The sequence below is a fragment of the Cynocephalus volans genome, chromosome 10, assembly GCF_027409185.1.
Source record: "Cynocephalus volans isolate mCynVol1 chromosome 10, mCynVol1.pri, whole genome shotgun sequence".
Taxonomy (NCBI): Eukaryota; Metazoa; Chordata; class Mammalia; order Dermoptera; family Cynocephalidae; genus Cynocephalus; species Cynocephalus volans.
This window is the reverse complement of record NC_084469.1, coordinates 58,368,357-58,385,663: the sequence shown is the minus strand read 5'-3', so window position 1 is coordinate 58,385,663 and position 17,307 is coordinate 58,368,357. Positions and strand designations below refer to the sequence as shown.

The window sequence follows — 17,307 nt, the reverse complement described above, 5'->3', positions numbered from 1 at the left end:
AGGCCCCTGCTGTGCCAGACCTTCTCTTTTGCTTGCTACACTGTGGATAGGGCTAGGGTACTAGTTATTTGGCAAGCAGTGTAGAAGTGTTTAACAAATGGAATGGCTGTACCAGATGACAACATGAGGCCAGTAGGCTGCCCATCTCTTTAGAGACAGACAAGGACTCAAGTCTGGAAATATACACCCAGAAGGGGCCCCTTCAAATCTCTCCATCCCACTGGCCCCCAATCCGGCACCTACCTGCTGATACTGGTTATAGCTGGGCTGAGGGTAGGTCTGTGCGGTGGGGGGCGGCGGTGGGGTATAGGGGGCTGGGTTGTAGCCGCCGTAGCTCCCATAGTTGTAGGCAGGTGGCGGTGGAGGTGGAGGTGGTGGGGCTGTGTAGCCCTGGGTATAACCTCCCTGGTTGTAGGGTGGCTGGCTGTAACTTGGCTGGAAAGTGGAGAAAAAAACCCAAAGCTCTGTGAAACAGCCTGTTCAAGTTGGGACAGAGGAAGAGCCTTTGTAAGCAATTGGCCCATGTGATACTATGACTGAGATATACAAGCTTTTGTCCACAGTTCCTGGCTCTGCAAGGCAGGACTCTTAATCTCCCCTGCCTTTCTGTCTTGGAGCTGGCCATAAAGCAATTTTCTTACCTACCTTATCAGATCATAGGTCCTAAGACCCCCATTCCAGAAGAGATCCTGCCCCATATCCGGGAGGAAGGAATATTACACAGAGAGGCCAAGAAGAACCTGAACAAAAAGGCCTTGCTAGGTTTCCCCACTCAGACTGTACGATTGTCCATGCATGAATCATGCCTACATAATGAAGTGTCAATAAAAACTCAAGAGCATAGGGTTTGGGGAGCTTCTGGATAGCTGAACAAGTGGAGGTTATTGGAGGGTGGTGCACCTGGGGAGGGCATGGAAGCTCTGCTCCCCTTCTCCTAGATCTCACCCTATGCATCTCTTTCATCTGGCTGTTTATTTGTATCCCTTAAAGTATCTTTTATAATAATCCAGTAAATCCCTGAGTTCTGTGAGCTACTCAGCAAATCAACTGAACCTCAGGAGGGGGTTGTAGGGCCCCGATTTATAGCCAGTCGATCAGAAGCACTGGTGAAATAACCTGGTGCTTGCACCTGGCATCTGAAGTGGGGGGCAGTCTTGTGGGACAGGGCCCCACTATGGTATCTGACACTACCTCTCAATAGGTAGTATCGGAAGTGAATTGAATTTAGAGGACACCCAGCTGGTGTCTGCTGGAAAACTGCTTGCTTGGTAGTGGGGAGCAATCCCCACACATTTGGTCACAGAAGTCTGTCTTCTGTGTTGACTGTGCTGTGAGAGCAGAGGAAGAACACAATTTGTGTTTTTTTCCAATTCTCAGCCCACAAAGGCACTTCCCTGGTGGAGACTGTCTGGGGACTGAGAAGGAGATGGGTCAACTCTGTGACATGGGAGTACAGAGCAGGAGGAAGGCCTGTGTTCTGGACTTTAATCCCAGCTGTAAGACTCTGGGGGAGTAAAGCACATGGCATTTCTTGAAATCCCAGATTTCTTTTCTGTAACTCAAAAAAACACAACAGAACTATCCCTTCAAAATGCTTTGAGTATTCAATAAGCTTATGTGTACAAACCACTGGGCACTCAATAATTAGTGGTAGCTGTTACTAGAAGATCTTCTCGAGAAAAAATAGTGGCAATTTACTAAGTGCTTCCCATTTTAGGCTGTATTATTAACTCATTTAATCCCTGTATCAACTCTGGACTGGGAAGTTCCATTAGCCCCATTTTACAGAGAAGAAAGCTGAGGCTTAAGAAAGTGAAATCACTGGGCTAAGGTCACACAGCTAAAAAGGACTTAACCCTAGGTCTGCCTAGTCCTGGAACCTTAACCACTAAACCACAGTGCTGCCCATCCGTCACAACAAACTTCAGAAGTGAGTTCTACTAACACCTCTTGTCCTTTATGGGGAAAACAAAGCCCAGAGAGATGAAGCTGTTTGTCTAAGTTCACAAAACCAGGATGTTGTGGAGCTGGAGGTTTAAATTTGTGCCTGCCTAATTCCTGTTCCAGGAAATATTCTGGTTAGACTGGGAACCATACATCTATATCCTGGACCTGGAACATAGAAAGTGCTCAGGAAATGACTGAACAATAAATGAATAAATGAAGACTATTCTCAACACCACGCGCAGCCAGTGAGCCAACCAGCCATCCCTATATAGGATCTGAACCCGTGGCCTTGGTGTTATCAGCACCACACTCTCCCGAGTGAGCCACGGGCCGGCCCAAAATGAAGACTATTCTGGTTAACAGGAGCCTGTGCATACCAGAGCCCGAGCACTGACTTGCCAAGAACTGGAACTGAGCCTGAAACTGTTCGGTAGTGAAGCTCTCAGTGCAGAGGGCAAGTCCTCACCAAACTTAGGGCCCTGATCTCCACATCCTGACAATAAAGGGGTCAGTCCCTTCCAGCCTGGGAAAGGGGTCACTCCAGTTGAGTGCTTTCTTGGGGATTCAGTGAGGCCAGCAACAAAGCCAAGAGAAATGTATTTGTTGGAGGGACCAATGCTTACAGCCTGGTGCTGTTCATAATCCTGAACGACACAATCCCAAATGGCATAATCCCAAATGTTGAAATCCCAAAATATCAAAATCCCTAAAGTCTAAAATCTCAAAAATCATAAACCCAAAAGATTAAAATTCTAATTCACTTATTAGATGAATAAGAATAAAGTTCTAATTCGTTTTATGCAATTTTTGCAAATTTGACTCTGTGAAAGTGCATTATCACAACCTTGAGTTTGTGTGTAAGCACTGTGTGGATATGTAAAAATGTTGAAATCTCCTTAATAAATGAAGAGATGTCCTTTTTGTACATCTGCATTGGTGAAAGATAAAATTTCTTCAAATCTTGGCTTTTTGGGCAACTGCATACCTGCATGTTGCCCCAACACAGTTTTTGATCAATTTCATCAAAATACTTAAGACTGTTCTTCATAGCATTTCAGATGACCACAGTTATAAAGCTGGGCCACAGAATTACCAACCACAGTGATATGCGTTTATACATTTCGTCTTGTGACATGTTTCTTTATGAATATGGTTCATCTACTTGTAACTGTTACACCTGTGTAATTATCATTAGAATATCTGAGTATTTATGCTTCCAAAAATGTGTATGTTATTGCCTATTTTGTTGTGTAAAGCAGATTAAGAAGTGTTCTATGGTGGTTTTATTATGTTTCTCAAATCCCCCTTTAAAAATGTGGGCTGGCCAGTTAGCTCAGTAGGTTAGAATGCAGACTTATAACACCAAGGTCACCAGTTTGGATCCCTGAACTGGCTAGCCACTAGAAAAAACAAAAACAAAAACAAACAAAAAAATGCAAGTAAGTGGGGCTGGCTAGTTAGCTCACTTGGTTAGAGTGGGGTGCTGATAAACACATAAGTGAATGTCTTTTAAAGAATTTTTTACAGTTATTTTTTCTAGAGTTATATTTTCAGGCTTTTGATCTTTTGGGATTGTGATTTTCGGTATTTTAGACTTGAGGGATTTTGATCTTTTGGTATTTCAATATTTGGGATTATGGCATTCAAGAATGTGGCCCAAATTCCTTACAGCCAATCCCCTGAAGGTGGTGGGAGGAAAGGCAGGTTCTGGGAAGGTCTCAATTTACTCCTGGGTTTAGAAGGGATCTGGGAATGTCAAGGGACCATCCCAGTTCCCAGCACTGCCAGGGAGAACCTAGACCTGCCTTCTCTCTCCTGCTTGGGTTCAAGAGCATATGCGTGCACAAGAACATACAAACCCATGCTCATTCTCTCACCTGTGGAGGGCTATAGCTGCTGACTGGGGGGGTGCTGGTATTGGCGCTTGAGCCAGGCATACTGCTGTTCTTGTTGTAGCTACTGGGCCCTGGGGGGTTCCGAGCAGGGCTGTAGCTGGGCGGTGGTGGTGGCTGCTGTGGTGGTGGCTGTGGTGGTGGCGGCTGCTGAGGCGGTGGCTGTTGCTGGGGAGCCCGATTATAGCTGCCTCGATTGTTGGAGTTGTTGTTATCCCGGCTGTTGTTACCCCAGCGGTTCTGGTTGTAGCCACCACCTCCACTGCGGTTGAAACCTGTATTGGAAAACTCCAGATGAGAGGCCCCATCATTCTCAACTTGTAGTCCCCAGGAACAGGGCTGCCTTGGTAACTGCTGTGGTCCCAGGATGGCCAGGCACAGAGCAGGAACTCAATTATAAGTGAATAAATAAAGCATGTCCTCTGGGATTCCCCAGACCCCTGGGTAGGCTCCCCTATCACAGCCCTGATAATAACACCAAGTCATTATTGCCTGCTGACACATTTGTCTTATCCACTGGACTGTGGGCCCAGTGAGGCAGGGACCAGGGCTGTCTTGGTTTCTACTGTGTCCCAGCATCTTCATAGTTGTTGAACAAATGCAGACAGAGATGTTCAGGAAGAGGGATGCTAAGCACAGGGGACAGCCATGATGGAGTTGAGTCAGATCTAGTCCTCTTCATGCTTGGCCAAGTGGACCAATCTTTCCCGAGCCTTTGTGCATCTGTTTCTTGGGCCTGGAACCCATTCCCTCTTCTCCTGGCCAACTCCTACTAGACCTATAGACCTTAGCTTAGACATCAGCACCCCAGAGGACCTTTCGTGAGCCCTGCTGTCTCTCTGCAGGCTGGATTGGGGTCACCTGAGGTCACAGCATCCTTGAGCTTTCTCATTAATCTATTTAGGTCATGCCTGTGTCCTCAGAACTATCCAGGACAAGACTGAAAAAGAGCAGGGATCAGGACAAGTTTGTTAAATTATGAACAGACACTTTACTTCAGAGACAGCAGTACTTAGTGGCTAGGAACTTGGCCTTTAGATCACTTTAATCCCAGCTCTGGTTTTAGCTGAGTGATCTTGGGCAAATTAACCTCTCAGTCTCTGAGTTGGGACCCAAGACTGGCAATAAACTTGATCTGGTCCTCTTCTCAAGGAGCTCATGGTCAGATGGGGGAAGATTCACAAAAATGACAGCAACGTGACATAAGAACACCGTAACATGCACATGGACAAAGGGCTTGAGAAGCAATATCTGCAGGAGTGGGACAGTAGGAGAGTTTCCCTGAGGTCTCAGAGTCTGACTCATCTCGGTTCTCTACCAGAGTTTAACTCACAGCTGGTGCTCAGTAAACTTCAGGTGCTGATTAAGCAAGCAGTTAAAGCCCAACCTCCAACCAGGGAACAAAAAGTGTGGAGAGCTGTGTGTGAGATGTCTCACCTCCTCGGTAGTTGCCTCCTCCTCCGCTGCCTCCCCCTCGGTTCTGAAAGCCTCCTCGGTTGCCTCCGGGGGGACCTCGGTTGTCATAGCGCTGGAAACTGCCGCCACCCCCGCGGCCTCGGAAGCCACCACCACCTCGGTTGTCAAAGCGCTTTTCAGGGGGTGGCCCAGCCTTGCGACCTTCCTCGTTGTATTGCCTCACCAGTTTGTCTGCTTCCTCCCGCTGTAGTTCAATGAACAGAACCTCATCCAAGAAGTCCCCAACGTCTGGCAATGTGAAGTTGGCTAGGAGGAAGGGAGTGCCCCAGAGGGAACAGGGAGTGGAGGTTAGTACCTTCTGATGTATGGTCCCCTCCGCCCTCAGAACACTGGCCTGCCAGAAAGGAAAAAGTGAAGGAAACTAGAATAATGTACGAGAAATAGCTAAGATAGGGTCTCAACCCACAGGGACCTGTGTCAGCCTGACAACTATTAGGGGCAAAAGAAGACACTCTCCTGCCTTTCCTGAAGAGGTGGCTAAGCCCCATCTAACCACAGTGTATAGCTCCCTCCAGCCTCACCCCTATTTTCACAGAGGAGCAAATTGAGGCTTGTCCACAGTCAGACGACCCAGTGGGTGACAGAGGCAGGGTGGCCATACAGGTATTTCAGATTTTGCTCCCACACATCCTTTCCCTCATGCTACCCCAGCCCCATCCAGTTTGAAACCCTGACTCAAGAGAGAGATGGGTAGCTTTTCCATTCATAGCTGTGATAGACAGGGAAGGGGTAAAGCAGAAAAAAAGAATAAGATCAGAAAAGGAATAATTAGGGAGCTGGGGAGGAACAAACTGAGTAAAGAAAGAGCCTTTTCTCTTAAGGACCTGTTGTGATATCCCTCTGGGAACCACTCATTTCCTACCTTTCATTTCTAAGACCGCATGATCTGGGACATCCTTCCCCTCCTCGTCGGTTCGCTTTATTGTTCGGTCTTTTAGGTCCTCATCGGTGGGACAAATTACGATCGCTTTGCGCTGGAAGCCTTCAAATGGTCTCATTTTTCGTCTCTGGGCTGACCCATAAACATTTGTCTAGGAGTAGGTAACAGAAGAGGTAAGAGATGGTTCATTAAGAGTTAGTTTTCTCCTCTGAGGGGTATCATGTAGGCCAGGGACTGATAAAAGGATAGGAGTGCTCCTTCTAAGCAGAGAAACTCAAGAAACTGCTCTTTTTCACTTTGAAGATTCTTACATCCACCCTCAGCAAATAAATTGACTTGGGAAAGTGGCCACTGAGAGGCACAGGGTAAGGGGTTCTAATGGTTGGGCCTTGTTTTTTAATCCTATTTATTTTTGATATTGCACATTACAACTTCTCTTCCTTATTCTAAAAGTAATACATGCTCATGGTAAAAAACTCACAGTGTAAGGTATAAAGTTTAGAGTAAGAATCCCTTTATCTGCTGAGTGCCAGCCCTACTTCCCAGAGATACCAATATTCAATTTCTTATGTACACTTCTAAAATATTTATGTAATTTTTAACACATATGGAATTGTACTATACATACTCTTTGGAAGCTCTTTGTCATGTAACATTTCTCTAAAATTTTTCTGTGCAGTGTTCTTTTTTAATGGCTGTGTAGTATCTATAGAATGGATATGCTAAAATTAACCAGCTCCTTTTGAGAGTTGTATAGATTGTTTTCATCAACACTGTGATTCTTTTATTCCCTCAGTCCTTCTCTGAAACAATAGCCCCACCAAGCTTTAACCAGGGAGCTTGACAAGGCAATAGCCCATGCTTTTCACAAGCACTGTTTCACTACTAATGTTTTCTTCCCTTCCTCAATATGATGGGCAAGTTCATCCTTAGCTGGCTCTCAATGTGACTGAGAGCAGTAACAACAAGAGCTTTCATTTAATGAATGTCTCCTGCATACCAGGCCCTTTGGGACTGAGGCCCACAACTGTTGGACCACAGGGTTCCATGGACTCAGCCTGTGCGTTTGAATCACATGGACACTACTGAAACGGCAAGCAGCTCAAACCCCACTTGAGACTTTCTGAGCCTGTATGTCTGGAGGTGCAACCCAGGCATCTACCTATACATGTATCTTCTCTATCCAAACTCAGAAACTCAGCAGAACTGTAGTGATGAGTTTTAAACTGTACTTAAACAACTTCTTGGTAGCTGTGACAGGAACCCAAGGGAGAAGCTGCAGAGGGGAAGGACAGTTTGTAAGGGCGCACAAAAGTACAAAAAAATGTATTATGAAGACACAGCCTGGCAGGGTAGAAAGAGCCAAGGGTCAAGTCCTGATGTGGCCACTAACTCACTCTGGCCAGTCATTATAGTTGCTCTCTCTGTAAAATGGGGCTGAAAAGCTTCCCTCCCAGGGCTGATGAGGATTGGGCAGGAGGATGACCACAATGCAATTGACAGCGTGAGGAACTACTTGAGTTGGGGCTATGCAGTGGCCTCCAGGGCAGGAGATGCCTTGACAGGAGGCAGGCAGAGCACTGGGATGGCTGGGCAGACTTTAGCTCTAACCTGACTCAGCCTTATCACACCTGCATGGCCCTGGGCGAATGACCTCCATTCCAAGCCTCAGCCTGCTCCTCTGTAAAATCAACTTACTGGGTATTTATTGAGTCTTAAGCTCCCAAATGGGAAAAAAATATGAATGTCTTTCGGTTACTGTGAAGACTGAATGAGTTCATGTGAGTAAAAGCTCTTGTCAGCACGGGGCCTAGCAGGCAGCCAACGCTCAACAAATGTGAGCCACCAATGATATGGTTGTCACTGGGTGGGGTGCTGTGGATATTTATGCTGTAATGTTGACTTGAAGCATCCCAGATCAAAGAAAAGGTTAAGGTGAAAAATCAAAAAAACAAAACAAAACAAAACAAAAAAGAAAAGGTTAAGGTACAGTGATCTCCCAAATGAAAGGCAGGGACAGTGAGGGAAGAAGCTAAGGGTTGAAATAATCCCATATTTACTATATGTAAGACTCTAGACAAGTCACTTAATTAGTCTGAGTCTGAAATTTCTTCATCTGCAAGACAGGGATCATTTCACCCTCCTCCTGGCTCTGGTAAGGATTTGCAGATGCAAAAATCTCTGCCATGTGACAGGGAAGGGGACAGAGAAAGAAGTCAACTCACAGTGTGGATCTGAAAATATAGTCAACAGGACTGACACTGTCCTAGGAGAGGCTTCCCAATGGAAAGTACCAAGGAAAATTAAGTCTGAGGAAAAGAGGTGAGCAGAAAGCTAGGTGTGGGTCAGTCAGAGGCCAGAGATCCCAGCACAGACCTGTTGAGAGATCCAGGCTGTGGGTGTAGCTATCCTCAAAACCAGCCAGATGCCCTGGCTCTGACACACGTCAGGCAGAAATGTCCTTCCCTGTTCCTCAGGGAAAGTATCCCAACCTTCATGAAGGAGCAGGTGGGCATTATACAGTGGCAGGCACACACACACTGTTTGGGGTCTTAAGCACTGGCCCAAGGAGAGGCCTTGGGCCACAAATAGTTTAAAAGGGTACATCAGGTAACAGAGGAGGAGTTAAGTCCCCTCTTCCCACTACTCTTCCTTGGCTCCATTCCTAAAACCAAAGCAGCAGATGGCATCTGGTATAGGAAGATAAAATTTGGCTTCCTCCAGCTAAATAATCAAATTTTCTCCTGACACAAAAGCCAGAGTAGGTGGGTGCCAAAGTGAATGTGGCCCCAAACCATTCTGCTGATAACCCATTCCATTCTGTTTGCTTGCCCATAAGCGATCCTATTGTGACTCATCTGAACCCTAAGGGTGTGGAGAAACACTTTCTGGAGGTTTTCTATGTGGCAGACCTGCCCTGTCAATGTCCTGATGAGGGAACAGAGGAGAGAAGCAACAGTGCCAAGAAGGCTAATCTCTGTGGCTTCACTGGATAGGAGGAATGGGGGCTGAGCAGACTGGACTCATAAACAGCTGGCCTTTGTCCTGGGAAGTGGCTAGACTTTGAGGGATGGCTCCTCAGACACTTTGGAACTGAAGTGCTAAGAACCCTCTCAGTGATAGTTTTTAAGACTGCACCTCCCTCCACTTACTCGTTGGCTTAAGGAAGAGAAGAAATGTCTAAACCACACCAGCAGAAATGCAAATACTTGGCTTTCCTGGAGTAAAGGGAGTTAACTGCCTCTGGCTGTTGCCACAGCAAACACGGTGAGGTCAGAGCCCCTGGGCCAGCCCAGCACTACTGTGGTCACTGGGGGCTGCTGGGGGCTGCTGGCGGCTGTTGCTAGGAGACTGTCACAACAGCTAGGTCAGCTTTTCCAGCTGCATAGGTTCCCTCTGCCTAGCTCCTGCTTCTCCCAGTCCACCCTGCTTAAAGATGCTGACTCTAAGAGAAAGTTTGGGCTGTCTGTATTCCCTGGCCCCCCAACCACCCCCAATCCCCAGCAACATGGGCCAAGGGACAGAAGTTGGGTTTCTCAGAGAAGCTACATGGGTTTTGGTTTGTGACAGTCTGAGGGAGTGAGGGAAGAACACAGCAGACACAGGTGATTTCTGCTGACAGCCCAAGTTCTCTAGAAGTCCCACTGTCCCCTGTCTACACTCACTTGTCACAGCTCAACAGGGTCAAGTTGGCAGCAAGAGAAACCTGGATGGATCCCATAGGAGCAAACCTAAGGCTCATAAGTAGAGTTTGCTTTGGGGCTCATGGTGAGGTGAACCCAGTGGAAGGAACCACATGTGCAGGAAGAGAACTAGCCAGAGTGTCAAGAACGGAAGGGGCTGGAGGCTCTGGGGATGGTGTGGATGGAGGAAAGAAATATTCCCTTCTCCAACACCTGCCAACAAGAGGTAGTTCTGTTTAGGCCTCGACTCTAACCCTGGGCTTCTGTCAGGCAAAAGTGTGGCACCTGCCAACAGGGACGCAATTAGGTTGGCGATGTCATTACATCTAGTCCTGACTCTAACCAATGCCCAGCCTGGCTCTGGACTGTTAGAGCCCTCTAAGGGAACTTCTAGCCCATAGTACCCAACTCTGGGGGTGGTCTGGGCAACAACACCCTGTGGGGGCCCTCTCAGAAGTTTTCAGGAGGTCAACTTTGTTGCTTCGCAGAGGGCCAGCTTCTGCTTTGTACCCAGTGCTTTCTGGCCTGTCCCTCTGGTAGCCTAAGGATTGGCCAGAAAGCATCTCATTCCAGAGGCTTCCCACCTGCAAGAGAAGACTCCAAAGAGCCAACCAAAGCAATGTAGCTTTCTACTCATTTTTCCTTTCTCTGCAGCATTTTACTAGCCAGGCAAATTTATCCCTCCCTGATGAAAACATGACTATGGCTCCCCACTGCCTTTAGGACGAGGCCTCAACTCTTTTTATCATCCTCCATGCCCTGGCCCAGACATCCCACTTCCTGAAAGCTTTCCCAAATTCCTACCATGGCTCCAGTCATTCAGGACTATGGCCGTCTGGGAAGTCAGCAGAACTGTGTTCTACTGTACATTGACTGCATGACTTTGGACAGGATCCTTCCCTTTATGAGACCTCAGTTTCCCCTCTGTCCACCTCCATTCTATTTTTTCTCTTCTGATGTTCTACAGCTGTAACACCCACATGATCTGAAGAGGCTGCTCAGGTCATCATGAATGATAGGTCAAAGCTCCAACACACCTGAGAGCTTATGCCTGATTAGATACATCCTAGAGTGGGGACTGGTGTCCCAGCCAGACAAAGGCGGAAGAATCCTGGCTTACCCGGCCCTGTCTGGCTTCTGCACACAAGTTTTCTTTCCCTCTCAAGGATGGGCATTTCTGAGGCCAAACTATATAATAGAAGGCTGGCAAGAGCCAAAAGCAGGGAGGTCTAAGCACTCAGGAAAAACCAGAAAAGGGAAAAGACTGCCCTGGGCTGAGATCTAGGAAGTACAGACACTTTGCCTGTAGCACTTATCTCCCCTTTCGGAAGTCTCATCTAGCCCAGGAGACAGCTATACATCATCAACTTACACCTCACTGCCAAAGCTGGTGGGGTGGGAAGTGATGGCAGATGGCCAGAGGCCTACTCTGAACACACACACACACACTCATTCTCTCTCTCTCGTACCTAGAGTTTTCTGGAACCCACTTTTCGAGATTAGGCCATAACAGGTCAAACTACTAGCTTTAGACTCCCTTCCCAGGCCTTAGTAACCTACAGCTTCAGGGCCCAAGTCAATTGTCTTATCTGTGGTTAACCAGAGAACCCTCATCCCCCACCTTTACCTCACTATTGGCCTGGATCACTTGGATCAACCACATGTCCCTCTGCCAGGAGGCGGCAGTCCTGAAGACCACAGTTATACCTGGTGCAGCCCTGGACTCTATCCCTGGACAAGGCAGCACCAGCTAAGAAGGCCAATAGTGAGCCATTACAGCACTTAGTTGTTATATGTGTGGCTGAGCTGCTGGGGGCCTGGCCTCCAGAGAAACCCACTTAGGCCTCCTGGACAGAGATCTTAGATGATCCACCCTGCCACTATAATCCTTCTCTATTGTTTCACATGTTTGAAATGGGTTTCATGGCTAGAAACTAAGAAAAAAGACAGGCAGGAAATAATTGCTGGGGTATCCAAAAAGAGGTATCCTCAGGGTGTTAAAACAATACCATTGCTCTGCCTTTCAGGACAATTTTACTCGAGCCAAGTCAGAGTAAAATTCCAAAATGCCCTGACAAGGAGAATCGGCAAAGTGAGGCCAAGGGTTTAAAAAATAAACGAACGAGTCTTCAAAGGAGGGAGAAGGTTGGTTGCAAATTATTGATAGGACCAAGGTGAGGGGAATAACCATGGATGGCTTTCAGACTATCCTGTGCTCAACTGTTTTGTGTAGGATCCTCACCCCTATATGAAGGCAACTTGGTTCCTAGGAATTTCTTTCTGACAAGCCAACCACCATCACCAGCTCTGCCTTCATAGGACCACTTTGAACTCATGGTAACCAAGTACCCAGAGCTACATGTATGGAAGGCACTTCAGTAAGGCTACAAGGGTGGTATGTTAGTGTACATATTTACAGTGTACAACTTACAGGTTCTTAAGAAAGCACAAATGCAAGGCTGAGGGGAATAGAGGCTTATTCACAGATCCCCAAACACATATAATAAGGAAACATCCTTTGCTGTTTGAGAGAGCCTTTAAGACAAATGTCAAGTATGACATTGCATAAGCAATAAACATATGGAACTCATTACTCTGAGACAAGGATCCTTATATCATTTTTGATTAATCATCCTTTCGAGAATGCTGAAAGCCATAAACAATCTTCCTATCATAACTCAACACTGCCCAGTTTTTTAAAGAAAGAACGTATCTGTACCTGTATACAATATTCTGTATTCAATTTGAAAGGTTTGCAGATCCCCTGATATTAAGAATCCTGCCCTTAGTGGAAATGTAGGTTAAAAAAAAAAAAAGAAAAAAAAATGTGATTTAGCTATGTACCTGCCAGTCATAAAAACTTGCTAAGAGAAGCTAGGATATACCTATTCCATTGAGTAATTAACAACAGTCACCAGCTGCTATGTGCCAGGTTCTGCGTTAGGTATGTGGGTGCCATTTTAAGCCCCATTTTATAGACCAGGACACTGAGACTCAGAAGATAAAGTCAGCTGCCCACAGGCACAGCTAGGAAGTGGTACAGCAGAATCAAGCCCACTTGTCAGGCTCAGAAAGCCATGCATCTTCTATTTTGCTAAATGGGTCTCACCTGATCATGTGCTTTGACGCTGCTGATGAGCCTGAGCTAGTAGGCCTAGACCATGGCCCCAGACCCCACCCACAGACTGGCCCAGATAGCTGCGCTAAGGAGCTGGGACTGAGTCCTCAGGTGTGGCTGACTCCTTGGACCAGCACTGCAGTCAAAGAGCATTATGGAGAGAAAAGAAAAGGACCAGAGAGGTATTCCCAGGCACCAAATAGGTCCCTTACACTCTCCTGAGGACATGCTGGTCACCAGTATGTACCTGATCTAGGATATAGTTGCGTTTCTTGCGGGCAGCAATCTGGATGAGGCGGTTGAGGCACTGGGTGGCCTGCTGGATCAGGACGTCCCAGCGACCAGCATAGTTCCGCTGCCGGCGTAGGCCCATCACCTGTGGGCAGGAGATGGGGAGGGGTGAGTGGTCCTAGTTGCAGGGCAGCACTCAGCGGGTGATAAGTGGGTAAGGAGACTCCAGGAACATCCTTACCCGCATTTTATCCATGATGGCATTGGTACCCAGGATGTTGTACTTCTTAGAAGGGTTGGAGGCTGCATGTTTGATGGCCCAAGTGGTCTTGCCAGCAGCAGGCAGGCCCACCATCATCAGAATCTACAAGAACAGGACAGGGAAGGAATGTTGTGAAATAGCAGCAGTGTGTGGTGTAGTGGCATGACACCCCATGGCTTGCTGTTGACCATGAGGGTGACTCTGAACCTCATGGCCACCTCTGGAAAACAGAAGCAATAACAGCGTCTACCTCACAGCATTGCTGTGGGGATTCAAAAAGATGAGGTTTATCAGATTCTCAGCTTAGGGCCCGGCACAGAGTGCACACTAAATCAGGCACTTTCACCATTAGCATTTACATTTTTGTTCAGGTGGGATTATGCAGCCTCTGGCAGGGAAAAGCCAGGAGAAGGCTGTGCACTGGAACTGGCCCTATGCAGTGGGCGCAAGAAGTGGTACAACCTTCCTGGAGTCTGAAATGATAACAGAACTGTACACACACAAGGACACAAATCATATCCAATCAGTACATTTAGAATTTGGCAAACATTAGATGCAAACTAAATGCCCAACAGAAGGGAAATAGTTTGTGAAGCCATTAAAAATGATACTCAAACAGAGGTTTTCACGTGGTGGGATAAAGCTCACAAAATAATGTTAAGTGAAAAAGGCAGGATATCAAAATTCTTGCACCATAAGATCTCAGTTATAAATGTGTGTGCACAAAACATGCAGCTAGCACATCAAAAAGAACAGGATAAACTCCGAAGCTCTGAGAGTAAACTTTGAGGATGGTGGAATTAGGGGAAACTGCAATTTTTTTTCACATTTCTTAACTTTGTAGAATAAATATAAATCACTTATACATATAAGAAAAACAATGTTTTAAGAACAAAGATTACCACTGCAGCTCCTGGAGCTAAATCATCCAAAGACCATTTGTCTTTTTTGTTCTTTGACAGCCCTTAGTGGGAAGGTGAAATTGATCAACCTCCTTCAAGACCACTTGGTGGCAGAGTGCACTCACCAGGCAGTGCCTGGTGTCCTTTTCTGCTATGAGGAAAGCCTCCTTTTCCCACATTTTGGCTTCACTGAAGGAGTAGTGTGGCTACCTCCCTTGGGAACTTTCCTAAGATTTAGGTAGATTACCTCAGACCCTCCCTCTTCAGATTAAGCCACACAAACACCCCTCACCTCACACTCAGAGCAGCTTTTCAACTCTGAATCCAACCCCAAGGAGCTAGAAGAGGCCACTTGCCCCAGGGTTACTTGTGCACTAAGTTTGTGCCTCTTTCACCACACCTGGCTACTGAGTGTATCCCCTCTACTGTGGCAGCAAGGTGGCTCTGGAGAGGTGGCCACCAATTCAGTCTTCTGGTCCCACTCACCTCACACTCTGCCTTGCTCTTTGGTCCAACAGTGCCCCGGATCCGTTCACTAAGGGGAAGGTGCTGGATAAAGGTAAACCCTGGGAGAACAGAACAGTAGGGCTCTGCCCTCTGCCCAAAGTTGAACTCCACTGCACAATTCTTCACCAGGACATGAGGGTAGAGGGCCTGGCCCCCCAAGGCTTCCTTCTGGATTCGAAAGGCAATGCCCATCCACTTCCCATTCTTGGTAAAGGAGAGTTCCACATCATTTCCACATTCAAAGTCCTAAGAGAAAAAGCCAAAGGAAGGTAATTGGCAACTCTCACCTTAAGGTACTGGAAGCCACAAGTGGAAGACAACAGATCAGAGAATGGAAATATAAACAGCCTTCCGGACATAAGTGCATCCCTCCCTAACATACATTGGGCAACGTAAGTTGGGCAGCACCAGGGAATAGCTCAGAGAATGTCTAGCCCAAAGCTCTCCTTGCTCAAGACTCAAAAGCTGATAGATGTGAAGCAAGTAATTTTAAGAAGCTCAAGGTATTTGAGTCTTGTGCCTAACCTGAGGCAAAGATGAAGGAAAAGACAACTGATTCTGTCCTGTCTTCAAAACTGACAAATCTAGGCCGGCCCGTGGCTCACTCGGTAGAGTGCGGTGCAGATAACACCAAGGCCACGGGTTCGGATCCTATATAGGGATGGCCAGTTTGCTCACTGGCTGAGCGTGGTGCTGACAACACCAAGCCAAGGGTTGAGATCCCCTTACCGGTCATCTTTTAAAAAAAAAAAACAAAAAAAACTGACAAATCTGTGAAGATAACAGATGAAGGAAAGCTTTTTTAAGCCAAGTCCAGTCTACAAATGCATTCATTTGTTTGTTCGATACATTTTCAATAAGTTCCTACATTTCTTATAGTGATCTGGGCCTGATGGATCTCAGGGTCCCGTGTGGAATCAGATAAGGACACTCAATCATAACTCAGTAAGAGCACAGGGCCGGCCCGTGGCTCACTCAGAAGAGTGTGGTGCTGATAACACCAAGGCCATGGGTTCGGATCCCATATAGGGATGGCTGGTTCGCTCACTTCAGAGAGCGTGATGCTGACAACACCAAGTCAAGGGTTAAGATCCCCTTACCAGTCATCTTTTGTAAAAAAAAAAAAAAAAAAAAATTCAGTAAGAGCACCTTCCCAGGAGCAAGTTTCTCTGAGGAGGGGACTCATAAACGAAGTCCTGAACAACAGATGCAAATGAGCGATGTTTGGGGTTGGGAGGAGAGTGTTCGATGTAAAGAGAGGTGGTAATATTTTATACTACATAGGGTCATCCTAAGGATTAAGTGGGTTAGTACATTTCATACTCAGCAAGCACACAATGTATGTGAACTATGACTACAAGATGCCAGGCACTGTGCTAGGTATTAGGGGCTGAGACTGAACTGGTGGGGAAGAGACATGCCCCCCCCCCCCCCAGCATGTGAGGGTCTATCTAAGTCACCTCAGGCGTCTGCACTTGACGCTGGTGGCAGAGCAGAGCCCCTGACTAATTCTGAACAGGGGAGCAGCCTGGTCAAAACTGTGTTTCAGAAAAATCACTTTGGCAGCAAGGTAAAGGTTTACAATTAATAGAAGCTCAAAACTTGGGATGAGACAGCACACTGAAGCACTTGAAGTAAAGTACAAGGTCAAGTTTCTGACATAAAAGTACAAGATGTGGAATTCTTTCTCTGGAATCAGGAGACCACTCTGAAACTTGCCCTTCAAGAAGCAGTGGAAGAAACCTCCCCTGAAGAGCTTCTTTACCACCTTCCTAGTGCTCACAGGGCACAGCTCTGTATCAAGTCCTTCACGTTTGTTCATCTCTAAGCACATACACGTGTTTAGACCATGTAGGGCAGACATATAAACATTGGCTGGACTGAATCCTGCCCCAATCCCTGCAGCCTGGTTCCTCCCATGTCTTTCCACCTGAGCACAAGTGGCCCCAGTCACCTTTTCTCTGACATGGGATAAACACTGTGGGTGTTAGCCTTCCTTATGGCCACCAGCTTCAATACAGGAACTTACCATACTGCACAGAAACCAGCACCTGCATCTAACAAATCTACCACCCAGAGCTATCTGTCCTAGAGGCAAGTTGTGGCACTCCTGCTGAAACACTCCTGGTGCCAGTATGAGGCCTAAAGACTCCTTAAAGCCTGGCACTATTCAGAGTGTGCCATTTTTGTAGCCTCATTTCTCACACCTCCTTGTGATGTCCCTTAGGCTCCAAACTTCACTAAAGGATACTGCTGGGACAACTGACAAAATTTAAATGTAGACTGTGGAGTAGATAATAGTATTATATCAATGTTTAATTTGATACCTGTACTGTGGTTAAGATAATAGCTCTATTCTTAAGAAATACACAACGAAGTATTAAAAAATAAAGACATGCTGTATGCAAC

At 46.7% G+C, this 17,307-nt stretch overlaps 1 protein-coding gene across 6 annotated transcripts in view; it reads right to left on the bottom strand.

The window, feature by feature from the left end:
• The window catches only part of HNRNPUL1 (heterogeneous nuclear ribonucleoprotein U like 1), a 35,522-nt gene that overhangs the window by 1,257 nt on the left and 16,958 nt on the right, over positions 1-17,307 (bottom strand). For all 6 annotated transcript variants that reach the window (XM_063110614.1, XM_063110608.1, XM_063110609.1 and 3 more), the window contains 7 exons: positions 14,878-15,144; positions 13,469-13,591; positions 13,244-13,372; positions 6,178-6,346; positions 5,277-5,561; positions 3,825-4,114; positions 244-435 (listed from right to left, as the gene is read on the bottom strand). In XM_063110614.1, coding sequence (XP_062966684.1) covers positions 244-435; positions 3,825-4,114; positions 5,277-5,561; positions 6,178-6,346; positions 13,244-13,372; positions 13,469-13,591; positions 14,878-15,144 — 1,455 coding nt within the window. The remainder of the gene's footprint in view (positions 1-243; positions 436-3,824; positions 4,115-5,276; positions 5,562-6,177; positions 6,347-13,243; positions 13,373-13,468; positions 13,592-14,877; positions 15,145-17,307) is intronic.